The sequence below is a fragment of the Hesperophylax consimilis genome, chromosome 19 (genome assembly GCF_061612785.1).
Source record: "Hesperophylax consimilis isolate HC1 chromosome 19, BYU_Hcon_1.0, whole genome shotgun sequence".
Classification (NCBI taxonomy): domain Eukaryota; kingdom Metazoa; phylum Arthropoda; class Insecta; order Trichoptera; family Limnephilidae; genus Hesperophylax; species Hesperophylax consimilis.
This window is the reverse complement of record NC_142854.1, coordinates 4,042,456-4,065,952: the sequence shown is the minus strand read 5'-3', so window position 1 is coordinate 4,065,952 and position 23,497 is coordinate 4,042,456. Positions and strand designations below refer to the sequence as shown.

Sequence of the window (23,497 nt, the reverse complement as noted above, 5' to 3'; positions counted from 1 at the left end):
CCTTTCCAGTAAAATGCACTTTTTAGGTCCGTTCTTACAACTTGTTTGCGGTGAGGAGTTCTTAAAAATTAATGGGGAGAGTAATTTTGTCGAAATAGGATAGATATTATTTAATTTCTTACAAGATTGTAACGGGATTATTTTTTTTAATGCAGATCGATATTCGAATACTTTTTCTAGGATTACCTAAATTATAGAGCATGTTGGGTAAAAAATAACTTCGATTTCATTTGGGGGATGTATGTTACCCACTCTGGTGTTGGAGGGTTAATAATACAGTTGCCTTAATCTCTCGTTCGCCAGCGTATTCTTAACTCTTGGTGTGCCGCTTCAAAATTTTCGCCGTGCTCCATCTGAATCTATTTTTGTCATAACTTACTAGTTTTTTGCAAAATTGTCTTTTTGTCAATTGTACCATATTATGTACCAGATAATATGTAGTTTCCCAGAATACTAAATGTAGTTTCCTCAGAAAGCTACTTATATTCAGTGAAATGGTTTTTTAAACCTATCCCTAATGAAACGCTGACATTTAAGAGGTTAAGGATATTATTATAAATACATAAACACATTCACAATTCACAAAAACATCATTTTGCAAAAAACTTATTATTCAAAAAGAATTAGCTGGTGCACGGCTAAAATTTTGCACCGACGATCAAGTTAATAATGTAACTTATTTTTTCTTGGTATATTTGGAGGGTTAATTGTGGCTTTATAAGGATCATAGATCATGTATGTAATAGAGACAATGGAGATAGGCCATAAGCCCTTATTAGTATAGAACCGCGAGTGTCGCCAACATCGTTCATGGTTCACCCATTGTTAATGAAATGAATGTTATTTTTGTTTTTCTTTCAGGGGCTGACTGCATAATCACCTATTATACCCCGCAAATACTGGAATGGATGTTCAATGACATTAATGAATAAGAAAACAACTTACAATTTATATTCGGGCTTACGAGAGAAACACATCAATGTACGCTTCCCACACCTACATATACAATTTGTAATAAAATTTTTAATATTTATTTTTCGGAATAACTTTATTGAGTAAAACCTCAAATTGTAATATTTAATTATTGAAGACAATATTAGCGATTTCTAAATGAAAATCTGAAACAGAAAAATCAGAAAAGGATACGGTCACATCTAGGACTCGAACCCAGGACCCTTGTCTTTCCGGGACACCGCTCTACCAACTGAGCTAATGGGACCGTATCTCCTTCGGTCACTTTTAACTGTATCATACTTCGAATAAGAACTACCAACATTGTCTTCATTTTTTCACCGCAAAAAAATGAAGACAACGTTGGTAGTTCTTATTCGAAGTATGATACAGTTAAAAGTGACCGAGGGGGATAGGGTCCCATTAGCTCAGTGGTAGAGCGGTGTCCCGGAAAGACAAGGGTCCTGGGTTCGAGTCCTAGATGTGACCGTATCCTTTTCTGATTTTTCTGTTTCAGATTTTCATTTAGAAATCGCTAATATTGTCTTCAATAATTAAATTTTTAATAATTGACGGTATCTTTTGGATCAATTTAGTTTCAGCAGAATAAGAAGAAAAAAATTGTGGCATCATGTGCCCATTGCCACATTTTGTATTTTTGTTAAAATATGAAACAATTATTGATTTTACTTGTGGCTTGACATACCCAAGACCATACGTTGTTATTTTTAACATTTAACAATTAAAAAATTATGGTCGTAACAACAATTACAATTAACAATTCGATCTAATTGTGGCATGACATGTCCAATGCCACATTTTATTACTTTTGGTAAAATATTGAATAATTGGCCCAATTTGTGGCATAACAGGCACGGTCAATCGATAAAGGTTTTATCGATATTGTCATCGTTCCCAAGCACAACTGCAGATTGCCAACGAACACAAGATTTCACAACAATTAAGTGTTCTTAATTTATTCGATATGATCTGTTGTTTATACGTTATAGATCTGCAGTAGTGCTCGGAAACGATGACAAGTTATCGACATTATCAAATGAAGGAATTGATATTTTTATTTTGTATTATTTGCAGAGGTAATTCTTTAGGTAGCTCGAGTATATTGCGTATATGTTTTCAAAATAAATGTCTATATTATGTGCTATTTTGATGTACCAACATTATAAATGCCGTTTGTGGCTTGTTACTTTAATCTTAACCATGTATCGTATTATTACGATGTGTTTTTTTCTAACACTGATGGAACTGCAGAGGACACTTTATATCAATTTATATTTATAAAAAAAATAACATCAAGGGTCAAAATATACCAGCAAAATGGAGCCGAAATCTTTAAGATTTACACAAAAACTTGATTTTTTTGTTGCCAAAGTGCCTCTCAATTCCAAAGCGAGAGAAAATCTCACAAAATATGATTGTAAGGCTATTCGTACACGGTGATTTTTACAAGTGACTCAAGTTTTGTGCGCTATACAATTTTGCTAATGTTCGTAAACGACACTACGGGTTCAACGTCAGTTAAACGCTAAGCGAGTTGCATTCGCATCTATGTATTACTCCCATGACAGAAATGACGTCCGAATATAATTTGAATGTTAAATTTTGTTCTGGAGGTAGGAAAATATCCATGTTTATACATATAACCTATAATTTAACAGAATACGTTAGAAAGGTTTTAGCGAAATGGCTTGGATTGTGGTTGGACAGAAAAGTCAATGTAGTTTCTCGTCGGTGACGAATGCCTTACAATTAACATTTATTTCATTGTACGGGTTTTTATGCTTGTAAATATAAATATCTTCGCCGCTAGAGTCACTCGACATCATATTATTTCCACGGCTGCACTTGAAAAATGATCAAGTTCAGTATAATTGGGGTAGCGCCGTGTACGGAAACCAGCTTTAAAGAGTAGCATATCGGTAGGCTACTTGTGTTTGCGTCACAGTCAGCTGTAAGTATCTCTTGTGTACGAAGGACCTATCTTTAAAATATGTATCAAATTACATACTATTCATTCTTCGTAAGTAAAAAAAACTATTTTGTATAAATGTATTTGTTTTAAAATGGTGTAGGATATAATAATTATGATTCAGGGTGGCCGGTATTCTGCAATGAAAGAAAAATAAAATACAATCAAAAGGTTTTTTAAACTTTTTTTTCGCTTCTTTCGATTATTTCGTATCAAGTACCTACTGGTGGTTCTGTATCATGTTTGTCGAATATTAATAATTTTAAGTATTTAATGTTTCATTCCTTTAGTGTGAGAGAATTCTCTCAATTGGTTTGAAATTAGTTAATATCTGGTGCTTTCCTCTTAATCCTTTTTAATTTGAGTTAATTAACTTATTTTCGTAAAAATAAATATACAGTCTCTCAAGTAAAGGTAGAAAATGGGAAGTGCTGATATTGTTAAAAGTGGTTTAAATGGCAATACCAAGACTGGTAAAAGGATGTAATTTAACCTCTGGAAAACTCTTTTTCCCGCCGATAAACTGTTCATGCGCTGCTGGCATTGGAATTTCGCCCTAGCTGGAAATTTTTGATATGCAATTTAAACCTGTATGCCATGAGAAAGTGCATAAATTTTTTTAACAGAATCGCTTTGACTTGAAACACTTTAGAGTTCATTTTTGATTCCATTATTGATTTCGCTCAAAAAGTGTCTGGTATTCAATAAATGGATGCATATCTTGGATTAACCCACTTCTCGACATCCGTTCGAGCTGAAACTCGGCAGTGATGACAATGCATTCTATCAACTTTTGGTGTCAATCGCATACATGTGTATACATTTGCATGTGCGGAACATATCCGCATTTCTCTGAATCGGATGACATTACAGAAGTATGAAATAAATATCTGTCCTACCCGATCGGCATCTCGCAAGGCGGGTGGCGCGGTTGACTCTGGTCCCTGGGATGATATACTAGATGTATTATAGTAAATAAAATGTATTCTTGAAATATATATGTCAACTTCCAAATTCTTACTGCATAAAATAAAACCTTGAAAAGTGAGTTTGTCATAACAAATGTCTGACTGTCAATTTCGTTTCTTAACCCCACATTTATAATTTGTTCCAAAATCTGTGTTGCCATAGTGATGAAAAAAATAATAGTTCCACTTTACAAAATTTTTACATTTTATTATCAAACTGTGTATTTTAATAAATGATTAATTTTAAAACCATTGTTCTGTAAATCAATTTAGGCCTTATGCCTTGCTTAGCAAATTTGTAAATATTAATATTTATTTTTCCGACTTTATTTCCGGGTTAAATCTTCCCATATATATATTTAACCCGGACATAAAGTTGGAAAAATATATATATATTTTAGTTAGGTACTTTTTTATTATTACTGTTTTGTGTTTTTATAAACCTTTTGTTTACTTTTTAGCTATTTAATATTTTTGGTAGCTATGCTCATAGTAAAAAAAATTAAATTTTATAGTTTAAAATTTCCTATTTTTATTTATTTATTGAATTTTTTACTTAATTACGTACGTACAGCGATCAAAATTTAATTAAATTTTATATTTCCACAATTTTTTGTTGAAATCTGTCGATGTAATATTATGTAGATATTAAGGTTTTTTTTTAACCATATTGATGTTATTTCCTCCTTTAATTTATTAAATAAGCAGAAATACCTCATTATTTCACAATAAAGTATTGTTTTTCTAATATGTTATACATATTTATCTGGAAAATAACACCTCCAATAAAATTGGACCCACTGCTATATTTTTCGAAAATTTACACTAATTAAATTTTGTTAAACTCTTTTCGAATATATTTTACATAACTAATCTAGTAAAAATGAGGAGGGATCCATTGTAACTTATGAGCGTCTTATGTCGCAGTTTGATTCGATTATTACATTACTAGTGCAATCCCTTGAAAAATCACGGAAAAATTGATATTATTTTAAAATATGGATGGTTTCCTCGTTGTGAGATTTTTAACAACTACTGTCACTGAGCAATAAATGTATATAAAAATAACCAAATGGTAATACTCTTATCATTTCTGTGCTCTTGGTATTTTGTTCTTGTCGGCAGGTTCACGTTTTTGACGTTTATTACCACAGATAATCTGAATTCTCCACAAATCAGTTCCAATGTGGGATTTAAAATAATTTCCTGTTAAAAATAGAAGTAGGTACTTTGTCGCTTGATGACACAATTATTATTAAAAACAATCGTTCTTTAGTTCATTGAACCGAAGTTACAGATGGACAGTCACAACCGAAAGTAGTACATATTTTTAAATACATTTAATTGAATTTCACTTTTGTTTACGGGAATTAATGAATTCAAATCTTGGAAGCGGAAATAAAACCACTTCTCGACATCCGATTGAGCTGACACTCGGCAGAGAGACTCGTTATTTGACGATGAATTCTATCAACTTTTGGTGGTAATCACATACACACTCAAGGACATGTACATATTTCTCTGAATTTGGATGACAGTTAATATATACGAAATAAATGTCGGTCTGTCAATTTATGTACTTATTTGTTACATTTTCATACAAAATGTGAGAGGAGGATAATTATGGAAGAATTTAGCATGATAAATACATGACCATAGAATAAGGAAGAAACCATAGAATCCAAATTGATAGACTAGCCAATCAGGGAAAGAGGAACAAACCAAGTTTCGTGAAGTGTGGAGGGAGTGTGTCCGTCCCTGTCTATAATTTGTCAATAAATGAATCTGACAGTAAACAGGCGACTCGCACTGTAATACATATCACCATTTAGGAATTACAAGTCCTTTTTGCAATTGCTGAATTCGTAAAAAACTTAATCCCAAATAGGTGAACAAAAGTTCAGGCTTGATTCAAAAACTGAATATTTTGTCACACCATTTAGTTAAACACTTTTACAAATGTGTTATAATTTACCCACCCCACTCATTTTGCTATGCAAACCGATTTAACGGAGGTTCGGTTTTACCATTTTTACAAACATTCTGAACCTGTGTAGAAAAGTCCATCAATGGATTGCGATGCAAACCGTTACCTTACTTTAGCAAACTTTAATTTTCTACATAGGGTCTGGTTATTTTATTGTCTGCTATTTGGCGTTCAATGAACGACTGAAGTCATAGATTATACAAAGTATTCTCGAACCCTCCTGGTGCCAAAAATATTGTTTGCCTCCAGCCAGTGTTGCCAACTCAGATCCTTTAGAGCTAGACTTAGCTTTAAATTGAGTCTGTCAGCTCCAAAAATGTGGTTGGCTCATTTTTTCAGATAGTGTAGCCACTTTTTTTAATATGGGAGAAAAATATTTTTTAAGGAAAAGCACAAAAATCTAGGGAAATTCTGAAAACGTTGACGAAATTAGTTAACTGTGGGGAATAATTTGTTAAGCGCCCTTGAGGTGATTTTCTCACGAAAACGGCGCTATACAAATAATCCAATCATTATTATTATTATTATTTTCCTAGTCACCCCCTCTTCCCATGGATTTCAAATAATGTGGAGAATCATTTTTCCTTGAAATTCTCTAGTAACCCCACACATGAATTAAAAAAAAAATTGTGGAAAATCATCCTTCGAAATTCGCTTTGAAAATATTGTGGGGAATAATATATTCCTGAAATTCACTAGACACCCTTCCCCCCCCCATGGCTATTGTGGTGAATCAAGAAAATTTTAGGCTGTACAAGGTTTTAGCTCATTTTCGGGAGACGGCTGGCTTTGTTTTGAAAATCGAGTTGGTAACACTGCCTCCAGCTTGTCGAAATGATACCTGGATTTCATGTTCGGGCAAGTCTATCAATTTGCATGTCTATGCACAAAACCCCTTTCTGGTTTTAATACGAGTATACTAGACTAGTGTCGTGCTTTTATAACTTTATACTAACTATCATACCACAAGGTATTAATTATGTAATGTCATTATGGCACAACTAATTGTTTAATTGCTACAGTTAATTATCTCCAAAGATTTTTTTTAAAGCAGAAACTAATTGATTAATCCGTGTGCCAACAAGTATTACTTTTTACAGTTAACCGTGCTCTTTGTGACGAAGCTAATTATTGTGTGCCGTTCTTTAACTACATTATACTTCATATTTACTTTGGTAAATATTTACCTAACCGCCATAATTTTTATAAGCACAGTTTTTTGAAATTACACTTCGTTTCGACTTAATTACTACAAGGAAAAAATTATTTATGTCGGAAGAGATGGTAAAAGATGCATTAAAATTGAATTTTTATTTAAGCAAACTCCAAAATTTCCCTTTTAAAATGTTCCCTTTGCGGCCATTTTGGACTTTTTAGTAAGAATGAATGATGCTTGTGAAAATTTGGTTTCAATGTAAATACGCATAAATTACTCGATTAACACAAACTAAGAACCTTATAATCTATTTTGTGCATGTGAATAGTTGTTTCTTATAGTATTTGATGAAACAAAGTGTAATTTCCATAATTTGTGCCTAAAAGTGCAGCGGTTAGGTAAATAATTATCTTTACTAATTTAAAGTCATTCCTAATTTTGATTTGGCATTATTCATTATTGATAGTAAAATTTCCAATGCCAAACTTTTTGGTGTACATGTTTTATTTTGAGAAATAATATAATTTCTTTGGAAAAAATTTCATAACCTCATTTTTTAGAGCAGTGATGCACAACCCACAAGCACATTACGTGGAGTCTGAAATCGACTATAGTATAAAAAAGTCTAAATGTTTGCAATAATTCCTGAAAACCCTGGCTTAGAGAACTTTGGCAGAGAATTTTATTTTTATTTTAAATGATTTTTTATTAACCCATTTCCTACGAGCCGCCACAATTTATGTCATCTTAGAAGGCCTTTCCTTCGGACTGCCATAGTTTATGGCATCTTAAAAGGCCTTTCCTTCGGACTGCCATAATTTATGGCATCTTAGAAGGCCTTTCCTTCAGACTGCCGTAATTTATGGCATCTTAGAAGGTCTTTCCTTCAGACTGCCATAATTTATGGCATCTTAGAAGGCCTTTCCTTCGGACTGCCATAATTTATGGCATCTTAGAAGGCCTTTCCTTCGGACTGCCATAATTTATGGCATCTTAGAAGGCCTTTCCTTCGGACTGCCATAATTTATGGCATCTTAGAAGGCCTTTCCTTCGGACTACCATAATTTATGGCATCTTAGAAGGCCTTTCCTTCGGACTGCCATAATTTATGCCTCTTGACAAAATGTTTATTTTTACGCAAATAGTAGAATGCATTGCCATCTTACGGTATTTTTTTAAAAGTTGTTTTATATTAAAAAATAAAATTTGTATTAAATAAATACAAAAACAAAAAGTTATGGCATTGAGCCCTTGAGGTGATTTTCTCACTAAAACCGCGCTATACAAATAATCTAATCATTATTATTATTATTTTTACAACATCAGGAAAAATAACTTCAGATGGGATGGGCTAATCCAAAATTAAAAATTCCATTTGCGCTTTATGTGGCTCGTAAATGTTTGAAAAATTGTTAAGTAGACCTTCTGCTAAAAAGGTTGTGCATCACTGTTTTGGAAGCTTTGTACCAATTGACAAACTCATACTAAATTATGAGTTAATTAAATAACTAAATATTTTGTTCCTATTAATTTATTCCTGTGTTGTTTCTGTCTTATTTTCAAAATGGATTTGATCAGGTTTTATGTTATGTCATTTTCTTTTCACAAATAAAGAAAAATTTTTAAAATCTGTTTTTTTTTTCCTTCATCTGTTCATAAAGCATAAGAACTTTTTTCATATGAAGCAGATACTTAGTGATGTGACATTATAATTTAAAATAAAACAATAAATTAGTAAACACCATTTCCCAATCCTTCTCCTACTTCCTGGTACGCTGGAGCTGAGCTCAATGTGAAAGCTTAATATCGGACATTGCCATTTTTTTGTACCCCCGCTGCTTAGCGTTGTCCATTGACTGCGAATAATTGTTTTATATCTTAAAAGTATCTTATTTTATTGAAATGATTATAGATCTTAGAAATATATTTAATTTGTAATTAATAAAAACAATCTTTTGGTAATTTACTTAACTTTATTGTGCATTTAAAAAACATTTAAATATTTGTCTTTTTTTAGTTAATAGTAAAATATGTGTCCCAATTTGAATACACTGATTGCGATCTTCCTATTTTTCATTAACCACTTAATACTCGGTTTTTTTTAACAAAAATTAAACTAAAAACATTAGGTTATTTTATTTTTTATAAAGAGTTAACATAATTTAAAATTGACCAGTTCAAAAAAAAACAAAACAGAAGCAATAAAAAATATAAAAAAACTTAACTATATTCAAAAAAATAAAACAAGACTAACTATAATAAAAAAAAATAATAATAAAAAAATCTGGCGAGTGCAGTTCGTTTGTTTATCTTGTATAACGCGAAAAAGTCAAAAGACGCGAGCAGTGTTAGGGTTGTCGCGGTACGATACACGCGCCGTCCGCGAACTCGGCTCGTTCAAAAGCATTAAGTGGTTAAAACAATCCTTAGGTATCAAACGCTGTAATTTTGTGAAGCGCAAATAATGACACATTTAATTTTAATTAGAGTCAATCTGTTTAGTACATAATTTAAAGAAATATAAACATTTTTATTACGTGCTAGAATAAGTTTCAATTTATTGTTCAGTTTTGTAACGCATTTTTGCAACTAGTACAAATACTTTTTGTAAGAAAGGTTTTTGGTGGTACGCCTGCTTGTTGAATGCGTAAGAGCGAGATGACTGATAGGGGTATAAAAGATGACGGATGCATCTGCTCGCTCTCTTTACCCAAACCGACAGCTCAGAAATAAGACGTAGACAATCCGCACTTAATTGTAAATAAATCATTATATTGGAACACGCGTTATAATTATTGTGTTCCACCAAGTCTGTAAATAACAGTATAACAGTTATTTAACAGTGGCGCAGCCGGTAGGATAATGGTACGTGTTTTTGTTCTGAGGATTTTGAAAATTTTTGTAAGAAAAATGGTATGAAACATATTACTAGTCCAGTTAACCACCCGAGTAGCAATGGGCAAGCTGAGAATGCTGTTAAAACCTGTAAAAATTTTCTTAAAAAAATTTGTAAAAATAATAGATTTCCTTCAGATTATAAAGAAAAGTTAGGTCACTTTTTAACTGACTATAGAAATACCTTTCATGCAACAACAGGGTGTGAACCATCTGTATTATTAATGGGAAGAAAAATTAGAACAGTATTTGACTCTCTGATTCCTAGGAAGGTTGAGGAAAGAACGAATACTTCAAGTTCTACTCGTCAACAAAAAGTAATAAGAAAGGTTATTCAGAGTCAAGTCAATCAGAAAAGACAATATAAGGGTAGGAATAAGTCAGATTTGAATATAGGTCAGAAAGTGATGACTAGAGATTTCAGAGCTCAGGGTAATAGGTTATGGGTCCCTGGGGTTATTGTTGAAAAAAAAGGTAGAAAAATATATATCATAAAAATTAACAAGTCTAATATGGTGTGGAAAAGACATTTAGACCAGATAAAGAAATTACACGTTTCATGGCAGGAGGGAGATAAGCCGGAAGTCGGTACGTCTGACACTAGGGAACTGTCGACGGATGAAGTTAATCTCTCAGGTATGTTACGTAATAGAAGTGACTCTAATACTGTTTCTCCATGCTTCAGGTCTAACCCATGGCAGGGAAGACTTCGGCCAAGATGAGGACCTCGCAGTCCAGGAGGAGGAGTGGACGGGCGACGAGACAAGAGAAGGGAAGCAGAAAGAAACGCGGCATATGATAGTTAATTTTATAAAAAAAAAAATGTTGTGTTAATTGTTTAGTAAATGAAATATGTAAAATAAAATTGTAAATGAAATATGTAGTAATAGGGTATGATATATATAGATAGGGGCATTCAATTTTAGTAGGGGAGGATGTAAGAAAGGTTTTTGGTGGTACGCCTGCTTGTTGAATGCGTAAGAGCGAGATGACTGATAGGGGTATAAAAGATGACGGATGCATCTGCTCGCTCTCTTTACCCAAACCGACAGCTCAGAAATAAGACGTAGACAATCCGCACTTAATTGTAAATAAATCATTATATTGGAACACGCGTTATAATTATTGTGTTCCACCAAGTCTGTAAATAACAGTATAACAGTTATTTAACACTTTTCTTATTAAATTCACTTTTATCCTCAGTTCACCAAATTACAAGGCGAAAATGTAACCTTTTCAAAATGGGAAGTCATGTTTTTATAATTTTCAGCTGTTACATTTAGACGGAAAGTGTGTGTTAGAAAACGGACTTTTCTAAAGGAACCTAATTTCCGATTTGCATACTTTGCATTTTTAAATTTTGTTGCATCATTTTTTATTATTTTACACAATTTTACGAAATTATGCAAAAAAAATCTAACGAAATCTGCAGTTATGATTTAAGATTTTCACGGCCAAAAGTATTTTTGTTATTTGTTTTTGGAGTGTTATGCAGTTTTGTGCTAACTCCTTCTTAAGCCAACGTTTGCACTGTAACGTTGTCCAAAATGTTGGCTAAAGAAGGAGTTAGCGCAACACGACATAACACCCCAAAAACAAATAACAAAAATATCTGCAGTTGTTCACATTGATGGATACTAGGCACATGCTTAATATGCACTTTATTTGAAGTTAGATAATAATGAGAAGTAAGTATTTCAGTTTCCGGAAATGGAGAACAAAGCATTTTTATAGTCATTTAGCCACAATTGTCCACTTGGCGGCCATTGTTAGAAGGAGCTACGGTTGTAGTGAAACCCAGTCGGCAAAGTATAAAAAAATAGAAATAAAAGTGGTGTTTACTAAGTTATTGTTTTATTTTGCCTAAAGTAGCAAGATTTCTGGAATTGTAGGTTCGGGCATCATGAAATTTGCACAGCCATTTCTCTCTGGAATTTATAGGTCTTTCAGCTACCAACGCAATCATAAGCTATAGAGCTTTGCAACATTAATTTAAGGTTTTTTTTATTTGTTAAATATATAAAAGTACCTAATACAACGTGTTTAAATAAATTATGACCTCCGTGAGAGAGTGATAAGCTCCTAGGTTAACTAATTAACTAACTAACCATCACGCCATTTCCACGCAGGGGTAGGAAGAGAGGACGGACCGCCAAACAACTCAGTCTTGGCACACACTCCTTGCCTCATTCACATTCATACATCGTCAAATATAAGTATGTAAAATAATGTACGGTAGTGAGGTATGTAACTGGCAGAAGAAGGATGAAAGTAGACTCAATGCTGTAGAAATGAGATTCCTGATACTTGTGTGTTGTAAAATCATGTATGATTGTTTGAGAAATGTGAAGATTTGCAAAAAAAGGCGAATGAGTGAGATTAAGATAGGGGCGCATAAATGGTTTGGGTATGTAAAGCGATTGACTGAAGAAAGGGGAATTCATGACGTGAATATAAAGGGTAGAGGTCGAGGACGCCCCAGGAAGACATTTATTTATTTCTCTTTATCCGCCCTTGGGGCTTTTATATTGGGTACATTGAAATGTTTACAATTTTATTTATTTATTTAAATACAAACGGCACAACATGTGCCATTAACATAAAATTGAAATATAGTTAAAAGTACAAGGTAAAATTTATTATACAGCATAAAATTAAAAGTATAATATAAGGTATAAAGTGTAGAGTTTAAATATAAAGTTAAGTAAAAAGTATAATTTACGGTGTAAAGTGTGAAGTTAAATATAAAGTTAAATTAATTATAATAATAAAATATAAAAAACAAATACGGAAGGTAAGAAAAATAAAATATTGTTGAAAATGACTTATTTGTCAAACATAAATGATTATAAATTAACAAGTAACGATAATGTAAACAAAATGTATGCTTAATTACTATTCCTGCATACGTAAAAAAATATTTTTTTATGCATCTTTTATATGATAACAGACTTCCTTCATCATTGATATCAAAGTATTCATTTCCTAATCTATGCAGGCGATATATTAGAGAATTTTGTTCTGCATTAGTGACAATATTGTTACCTTGATATGGTGATATGAATTGACATTGTACTTTATGGGTTATAAACAGTGGATGCACAAAATTATTTCTACATTACAGTGGTTTACTATTGGATAAAATAAAAACAATATTAATAATAAACTGAAATTATTAGAAATAATGTCTTGACATAAAAAAATTGTTCAAGTATGTTTAAATATAAAATCTGTTAATTATATTAGAAATGTCGATATCATTGGGATATTCATTTGCTAAGTATGTAGGCAGAGAATCAGCGAGTTTGTTACGTAATTTTGTGAATGGTGACATCGACATGGGTCCTTATGTGTCGAGTAGGCACTCTTAAATTGACCAGACTCACAACAGTCAAGCTCTGGTTAAACAATTTTAAAAAAGCATATGTCGCTCATCCTTCGCCGATTGTCAAGTGTGTTTATTTTTAAGGTATTTAACAAAAAAAAACGTGTAGTTAATTTATTCTAAGGGGATATTTTACTTGAATGAAATTAAAATTAATCGTACCAACTTTCGACGACATTTTTATCGTGATTTTTATGGTGAGGTGACCAAATAAAGGAATTATAGGTACTCTAATTGGCTATGAACTAAGACATGGAACTATCAAGTGAGAAACGAAACATATACTTTAGTAGGGCCATGTCAAGAGTCAGAATAACATAAATGTATGAAACACCGTGTGAAAGTGAATGGAGCAAGAAGTGTTTGCCAAGATCGAGTTGTTTGGCAGTTTATCCTCTTTGTTTACACACGCGGGAAAACGGCACGATGTAACCATTAATGGTTAGTTACTTACGTAGATACATGGCATATTTACGGTGGTTAGTTACTCTCAATATCACCCTGGTTAGAGACCACCATTTAGAATTACAATGTTGCATGAAATGGCTTAAATTAGTCATGTTTTTCATCTTTACCATTGTTCTTCCTACTGCCACCTTCTTCAGCATTGTAACATTCTACAAATTGGAGATGAAATTCTACGATTCTACCATTGGCTTCGGGCAATAAATAATAAATTTAGATTCGCATGGTAATCACATAAAACAAACAACAAAATGTTAAATTTTTAACGTAAAATTCTTTCAAAATGCCCAGAAATTTGTAAGTACTTACCTATATATTGTTAATTTTTATAAAATACGATTCAATTTAAAGCGAAGCTTAATGCTAAATCACTATTTTGATTAATCTTTACAACGAATTGGTGTACATTATGAATACCAAAAAATATGCTTTAGATAAATTGAAGGTTTTCCTATCGTTTCGCTCGAGTAGAAACAAATAAAAAATAAATTACTCAATAAAAAATATAAATGAAAACTATAAAAAATATATTTTTTCAGTAGAAATGCACGAACACGTAAAGGAAACAACTTTAAAAAAATACAATCTTATGGTTAAGATTATCTGTGACTGTTTCTAGGCAACGTGTTTCAAGCGATTTTAATGCCTATTACCTACAATATAATGTACCTATACTAAGTATATACACATTTTTGTAGCTTCCTTATTTACAATTAAAATTACATCACATTCTTTACGAGATACCTTATTCTAATTTGTCGGTTCAATGACCTTACGTAATAATACAGACACAGCTATGTTAAAAAAACAGATAAATGAAAGTGTAATAAATCATTATCGATCAATGAAAACCATGGCTAATTTACGAGATGGTCAGGAAATGCTTTCAGGTAAAATTAAAGGTATTTTAGAATATTGCGCGAATGTTAACGACAAAGCTTTCACGTAGATTCTTGGATTTGAACAATGTGAATAAATTGTGAATGTGTCAGCCGCTTGTAACGGGACCAACCTATTTACGGGTTTGGTGAGCTGGTGATTTGAAATTCCCGTTATTCGCGGGCAAGGCAAGGTGCTCGATTCTTTAGCTTTACGCAACTTTACGTGCATGTTCGATCTCAAGCAGCGCCAAGAAATTAGGGTATGTGTCAATTATTTTATCACAGAATTGTACTTATTAATGACTAATTAAAAGACAGTTGGATTCTAGTAAAATATCGTAATTGCATTACAATTTCATGATGCAAAATTCGTAAATCTAACAAGATTCGGGAAAAGGCCACAGCTTGCGAGAAATGTCGAGAGAATCGAACGTGGGCCAATCGCGTTAAGCCAAGTCAAGGAATGTGGACCAATCGAATCGTTTTATTCGAAACGTCACGTTTTAACGCGCCAATCAGATCACTCCACGAAGTTCACTAGCGCTAAATAATGGCCGGCGGTCGCGACTAGCACCTCAGTCTTCTTTCAATAGTCGTAAAAATTAGTCCATTTGTATAGTGGCTCGGGAAAGTGAATCAATCTGTGATTTACACATCCATTCTCAGGTAAATGTCAAAAACACATTAACTTCATCCCTTATTTACATTCCGAAAATAGTTTAACAGCATTTTGAAACGTATTGTGTGAGATATTTGCGTTTTTTGACAGCGTGGTATCTGATCTATGGTGGGCAGTATGCCGGATTCACCGAGTGCCATGTCATCGAATTGTTACACGTATAATGTCAATTCATCCGAATTAACTTATTTCATCGATATCGTTCCGTAATACTGTGTGTTCAATTCACATCATACCACAAAAACTGCGGTTTTATTAATAAATTTGATCAAAGTGCGTACGTCATCAGCGGCGTAGGACACGAAACATCAATGGTGTCTGAAGTCTACGCACATCTGTCGTTTCGTTTTGACGATTATTTCGGCATTATATTAACTTGTATTTATGTTTATTGCAGGGATATTTTATTTGAGAAGTTATTAGAATCCTGTCCAAAATGAGATTGTGCATCCTCGGGGCGTTATGCCTGATGGCAGCAGTGGCGGTATTCGCCGAAGAGAAGAAAGATAAGGACAAGCCGGACATCGGAACTGTCGTAGGAATCGATCTGGGAACCACATATTCATGGTGAGTCTATATTCCCTTCCAAAAAAACACTTCTAACATATTTCACGTGGAAATTACAATTCAAACTTCGTGAATGTCAAGACATGACGTGACAATCACCTTTTGTTCAATGCCGCTTGCTTTTTGTCAGTCCAAATTAATTATTTCTGGCGTACGAAATTGATTTGTTTTAATTGCAATTTCTCAATCGGGAATGTGATAAGCTTTCTTTGCCCAGCTGTTGTCATACCAAGTAGTCACTATAACGGTTATGAACTATTTAATAATAATTTGAGATGGGAAACTAAATCTTTCACAGTTAGTCATCATCAGAGAAAGTTTTCGTTGGATGCCTTGATGCAAAAAAAAAATAGTGACACATTGCTGTCTTGACAAATTTAGCAATCGCTTATTCAAACTTGTCAATGCATTCTACTTTTTGCATTATACTCTATTACAGTATAATATATACTTTTATAACCACCTTATCTTTACAATCCAAATTTTTCTACCATTTTTAATCCCTCCTTGAACTTTCTGGTTCTTCCAAAAAACCTTCTACTACCTTCGTAATTTCAATATAATATCAACTGTGTTTTGGTAAAACCCTTTAAGCTACATTTTTTGGGAAGTGATTCTTGCTGATTGGCGTTTTTAATATTAAAAACTAAATTTGTGTGAAATTATTTTTAGGTTATTTTGAGAAAACTTTCAATGAAAATACTAAACCTTCAAATTTCTTTTCATCATAAATAAAAATGCAATATTTTATATATCGAAAACTACTTATCATAATTTTTTTTTCCTCACAAGAGTACCAACATTTTACCGTACTTATGTGATTATTTCAATCAATAAATTTTCCCTCATTTAAGATACTTATAAAAAAACACCTTGACCCTTGTGTTTGTTTCCTGTTCAATAATTTTACAGCCAAAACTGCCTTGATTTTATTTTCTTAATTTCATTTGTCCTTTTTTGTTGCATTTTATATCACCTTGATCTACTTTCACATAATTGAATATTTTTTATAATGTATTATACTAAAAAAAGTTTTGTCTTAGTCATAAAAATGTTTAATTAAAAGTTTCAATTAAAATCAAAACTCTTCTATTATTCTGACGCTTGATATGGGCCGGCTCAAGTATCTGGTTCACTTGATCGTACCTTGTCTTCCTCGGGTGTTCCCGACTTCTTCTATCATTCACATTTGTATATTCTTCATACACTCCTTTCTTCGTTCATTCGCTCTACATGCCCAAACGTCTGAGCGTCCCTTAATCTTACATTTTTTTATTTCTATTTCAATCAACACTTTTGGTTTTAATTTTTCGTTTTAAATCTTTATTAATGTTCAATTATTGGTTAATACTTACTTTCATTTGTTTTTCTCAAAACTCGTTTCTTGTGAATTAAGTTGTATTGCCTCCATGATGTAATGATGGTTGTTTGTTTCCAGTGTGGGAGTGTACAAGAACGGGCGCGTAGAGATCATCGCCAATGACCAGGGTAACAGGATCACCCCCTCGTACGTGGCCTTCACGGCTGAGGGCGAGCGCCTCATTGGAGACGCTGCCAAGAACCAGCTGACCACCAACCCCGAGAACACTGTTTTCGACGCCAAGCGGCTCATTGGCCGCGAGTGGTCCGACTCTGCTGTGCAGCACGACGTCAAGTTCTTCCCCTTCAAGGTGAGCCGCTTTCATTCATTCTTATGATATCCCATACTCGTAGGTTTCAAAGACATGAAGTCGACATTGCTTGAAATAACTTGAATCATGTTGGTGACCAGATCTGAATCGCCTGGTACTCTGCAACTTTTCTCTTCCCCATCTTCCACTCTTCACTCCCTTCAGTCTAATAACATTTGAGGTTGATATAGTTCCACTGGCTCCAACCTGATTGGTAGCAGTTGGAACTCTTGAGTGGTAAAATTTTTCTTTGTCTTCCAATTATCTTTCTTCCCTTGGATTATCATTTGAGTTATCTTAAGACAAAGATGTTGTTTTTTCGCTTTTGTACCCAGTTCAGTTTTACTTTTTTTTGACTATTCAATGAAAAGCTTATCAATTTGTTACCCTGCCAGTCCAGGGTATTTTGATGATTTAATAAATGAGCCAAATCGCACTATATTCTAATAATTTACTAATTTCCTTGGTACATAATTAGTAATTTTTATCTCATCATATGAGCTTAAAGTTGTACCAGTGTTTATAACATATTGTTAATTTTGCAGGTGGTTGAGAAGAACAGCAAGCCCCATGTGGAGGTGGCCACCAGTCAGGGAGACAAGATCTTCGCCCCCGAAGAGATCTCCGCTATGGTCCTCCAGAAGATGAAGGAAACCGCCGAAGCCTACCTCGGCAAGAAGGTCACCCACGCCGTCGTCACTGTGCCCGCCTACTTCAACGATGCTCAGCGCCAGGCCACCAAGGACGCCGGAGTCATCGCTGGCCTCAACGTCATGAGGATCATCAACGAGCCCACCGCCGCGGCTATCGCTTACGGCCTGGACAAGAAAGACGGAGAGAAGAACGTGCTGGTATTCGATCTCGGAGGCGGCACCTTCGACGTGTCTCTCTTGACCATCGACAATGGAGTATTCGAGGTGGTGGCTACCAACGGAGACACCCATCTGGGAGGAGAGGACTTTGACCAGCGTGTGATGGACCACTTCATCAAGCTGTACAAGAAGAAGAAGGGAAAGGACATCAGGAAAGATAACCGCGCCGTCCAGAAGCTGAGGAGAGAGGTGGAGAAAGCCAAGAGGGCGCTGTCTGCCAGTCACCAGGTCAGGATCGAGATCGAGTCCTTCTTCGAGGGAGACGACTTCTCTGAGACCCTCACCCGCGCCAAGTTCGAGGAGTTGAACATGGATCTTTTCCGATCAACAATGAAGCCAGTGCAGAAGGTAATATTATAACAATTGATAATTTGGAAAAGATTTCTACATAAAATCTGCTCTGCATTAAATCTATATGTGATGATTCCATACGATATGCACAATATTACATTACTTGCTGTTCTGTTATAATGTGTATAATTTGCTCTGATAAGCTATTAGCATTTCAAATGTATGTTTTTATTATCATACGCAGTTATGACTCACAGTTGTATGCCTTACTTTATATTATTCAGAATATACTGTTACAAACGTACCATAGCAACAAGTAATAATTACAACACACTGTGAGGAAGTTGCAATTTTCTTGTAATATCTTGTCTCATACAGTTGTTCAACAGTTGTTGTACAGTTGTTCAACAGTTGTTGTACAGTTGTTCATCTTGATTTAAGAGTATTAAAATCAAACCTTCCACTCAAAAGTGTCTGGACCAGAGACTACCACATTATAGTGATAACCCCGGCCTTGATTATAGTTCAATAAGAATTTTTTATTGAGTGATTGGTAATTTTGCAGGTGTTGGAAGACGCAGATATGAACAAGAAGGACGTGGATGAGATCGTTCTTGTCGGAGGATCCACCCGTATCCCCAAGGTCCAGCAGCTGGTTAAGGAACTGTTTGGAGGCAAGGAACCATCCCGAGGAATCAACCCCGATGAGGCCGTCGCCTACGGAGCCGCCGTCCAGGCTGGAGTGCTCAGCGGAGAGCAGGACACAGACGCCATCGTGCTCCTTGACGTCAACCCTCTGACCATGGGTATCGAGACCGTGGGAGGAGTCATGACCAAGCTGATCCCCAGGAACACCGTCATCCCCACCAAGAAGTCACAGATCTTCTCCACTGCTAGCGACAACCAGCACACTGTCACCATCCAGGTTTACGAGGGAGAGCGCCCCATGACCAAGGACAACCACCTCCTCGGCAAGTTCGACCTCACCGGCATCCCCCCTGCGCCCCGAGGCATCCCCCAGATCGAGGTCACCTTCGAGATTGACGCCAACGGCATCCTGCAAGTATCCGCCGAAGACAAGGGCACTGGCAACCGAGAGAAGATTGTCATCACCAACGACCAGAACAGGCTCACCCCCGATGACATTGAGCGTATGATCAAGGATGCCGAACGCTTCTCCGAAGACGATAAGAAACTCAAGGAGCGCGTGGAGGCCAGGAACGAACTGGAAAGCTATGCATACTCACTAAAGAACCAGCTCCAGGACAAGGAAAAGCTCGGTTCCAAGGTAATTATCTTCATATATTTTATTATCACTCTTGAAATTTCTATATAACGAATCCATTAGAAAGTAAACATTATCCTTCTGATTTTATTCTCGTTAACGTTAGCTTCACACAGGAGGCTCTAAGAAAAATAATTACCCTCAGAACCTGTTAAGTCAACAAATGTAGCGATCCACTCGGGGGATGTCCTATGGCAGAGGTATTGGTTATCCAGAGAGTTCCAGGGCAGCGGCACCCGTACTCTCCTCCCAAAATATGACTAATAATTATTGCCATTTCTTCATAATTTACATCAACACAACTGTTTGGCATAGTTAGTTGTTACCTTGAACTGTTAAAGTAAACACATTTTGTATTGATTTATCTCTAGCCTGCTTCATGGCAACACCCCCCTGTTGATGAAATGTAAAAGTCGGTCAGAAACTTTGCTCTGTATTCCTTCCTGTGTAGATTTTTCATTAGGTCCCTGATATCTGCTATCAAATACATAGTTTACTATATTAGATTGTCCTTAACATTACTGCAGAACATCATCTCGCCTTTTGGAGTTTGACTCTAAATTAATTTTATTAGTGCCTGAAAATTGAACAAATCATCAAATTATCTCAGATATACGTAACCCCATTTTGATATTAGGCTTGTAAAATAAATAAATCAAGGTCTACTAATAATAATCATATTGTAGTACATAATGTAATGTTTTTAAAGTAGGTTGAAATATATACTGTTAGATGTGCTAGATTCATTATAGAATATATTATTATTCGCTATTTAAATACGTAAATAATAACTGTTAGTATGTATTTTGCCAAGAAATATCTCGGCGTACATGGGTAGAACTCTGTCGTCTTTATTCCAATATATTAGTGTAAAAATTGTAATTTGTGATGCATAATATTATGTTTTGTTCATTAAGTATTGCATCCTCTTTGGTTTAATATGCCCATGATAACAACAACAGTAAAATGGGATGACTTTGATCAATTTTCAACTTTGAAGCTAAATAACTTTTTTATAAAATCATAATGTGTTGAAAATTTTGTCATATTTATTGCACATGTTTAAAATTTCGAAATATATGTAAAAAAAAATTGCTTATGCATTTGGGGAGTCGAAAAAAAAAACATGATGCTCAAAGTCACCTTTCCTAGTGGGGCAACTTGATATACCATTTTTAGCCAATCCCATAATTGTTGCAAAAAAATGCTTTTAAAATGTTCAAGCTCGAATATTCAAGTAAATGACACAAAACTATTTTAATCATTGAGGAATTTAAAAAATGTAGTAACATTTTACTAAAAATATCTTCACAATTTAACCGTCGATATGTTTGACTGAAAAAAAATATATAAAAAAGAACGTAATTTCTGATTTTCACGATTATTAAGTCACCCCATATTATGTATAGTTCTGCTGTTGAGAGCAGTGGGCGGTTCGTGACTTTTAGGTGTGATAGAGTGCTATGTTTGAATTTTTAAATTAATCCAAAAAGATTTTTTAATGTTTTTTCTACAATTTGATTTTTTTTTTAAATTTTTTGAAAATTTAAGTTTGGCCGTGCACCGCAGATATCCTGTAAATCTTCATAAAAAAAACCGAACTTTCGAAAAAAAAAAAATATTTTCAGCTTTCAACAACACCAATAATGCCATTTTTAGTCGTATTACCACTCCACTACACCCAAAAGTCACAAGCCGCCACTGGCTGAGATCTCTATTGTAACCTCTATTTCTGTTACTTGTATGGTTACATCGAATCTTACATCAGTATGCTTTTATGCAGAAACGGTCCATTGAAATTTAAAGTAATGTTTCAAATTGTTTTCGTAACCAAAATCGTAATTACACTGTATTATTACATGTATTTGACATTGTTCTCAGTTATTAATGTGTTATTTCCATTTGTACAGGTGACTGAAGAAGACAAGACCAAGATGGAAGAGGCCATCGATGGCTCCATCAAGTGGCTGGAAGAGAACCAGGACACAGACGCCGAGGAGTACAAGAAGCAGAAGAAGCAGCTGGAAGAGGTGGTTCAGCCCATCATCTCCAAGCTCTACGCCGGACAGGGCGGAGCTCCCCCACCATCCGCCTCAGAAGAAGACGATGAAATGAAGGACGAGCTTTAAATAACTCGCCCAGCTATCATCTGAAGTTAACCAGTTTCAAAGCGTTCCTCTCTTCATCAGCTAAACTTGGATCCAACCATCCACTCTGACTACACAATCGTTAAACAGTCAAATACACTTATCTGCATTGTTATACAATGTGGATAGCAATATTTGTAATTTAATGTGTGTTTTTAGTTTTGGCTGGTTTTTCACGATCTCAGTGCGGTGATTAAAGTACAGTGCTGCTGATGAATTCCCGAACGTTTTCATAAAAGACTTAAATATCTCTACAGGAAGTTTGGCGAGCCGTGTGTGCGCGGTTGTTTGTGACCGAGGACAATTTAGTGCGTTGTTTTCCAAGCAGCATCGGGAGAGCGTCGAGTGTTTGTAGAAGTAATTGTATAGCTTACAATACACATATATTTATTCCCAATCAATCCATTTGTCATTCATTACTGCACAAGACGTTTCATGAATTTTAATGTGTTTATTATGCATTTAATACATTTACAAGTTGATTCTTTCTTTAAATCTCTTCGACTAACAATGCAATATTCAACTGCTTTTCGTTTGTTGTCGAGATTTGAAGAAATAATACCAAATATGTACACTATTCTGTCGTCACAGTGCATCCCTACTAAGTGAATGATACATTCGTCTCAAGTCGGGGATGCTGTGGAAATGGTTGTCTCCTAATCAGTTCATCAGAAATTAAATTTGATTGTAAACTTTATCGATTTCAGTCTAGATGGAACATTGATTGTTTGCGCATTTGAGTTTGCATAGGAGATTGTGTGAACGGAGATGTATGTAGTATTTATTGCCCCGTTCTGAACTTTGAGAGTTTGGCTAGAATCCCACCCGTTGAAATCATTAAAGTTTGGTTGGTTTACCAGTCTGTCGAGATTTTGTTAATTAATTTATGATTTGTTTTGTGTTTTATAAACAAAGTACTATTTTCCAATCGCTACTATTATGATTCCCGTTGTTTTCTAATTATATTGCTGTATATTATTATAACACTGTCGGTTAGCAAAACCTCGTGGAGAAAAATTTCAATTACTGAGACTGCCCTCTTAGAATATTTTTTATGTATTTGTATAAGCCTAGGTAATCAATAATATTTGTCCAATTATGATGTCGATGAGAGGAAAATTGTGGAAAAAATAAAAAAAAAACTTTTTTTCATGACAATGATTGTTTTTCTGTTCTGATGATTTATGCTCGTTGGCCTCGTCCTGACATTACACACAAACACAAAACACACATTTACAACTAGCAAATCTGATAGTATTATTGTCCTAGCGTCTGGACGATGTAGGCCCTCTGATTGGTCAAATTTAA

The 23,497-nt window shown here is 34.4% G+C and overlaps 1 protein-coding gene across 1 annotated transcript in view; it reads left to right on the top strand.

Moving 5' to 3' along the window:
* LOC149414671 (endoplasmic reticulum chaperone BiP) overlaps positions 1-23,347 on the top strand; it is a 38,147-nt gene extending 14,800 nt beyond the window's left edge. The window contains exons 8-13 of the mRNA XM_089643370.1: positions 10,633-10,764; positions 15,771-15,924; positions 17,363-17,594; positions 18,140-18,814; positions 19,323-20,045; positions 21,953-23,347. Of these exons, the coding sequence (XP_089499496.1) occupies positions 10,633-10,764; positions 15,771-15,924; positions 17,363-17,594; positions 18,140-18,814; positions 19,323-20,045; positions 21,953-22,171 (2,135 nt within the window). The 3' untranslated portion in view covers positions 22,172-23,347. The remainder of the gene's footprint in view (positions 1-10,632; positions 10,765-15,770; positions 15,925-17,362; positions 17,595-18,139; positions 18,815-19,322; positions 20,046-21,952) is intronic.
* The last annotated feature ends 150 nt before the right edge of the window (positions 23,348-23,497 follow it).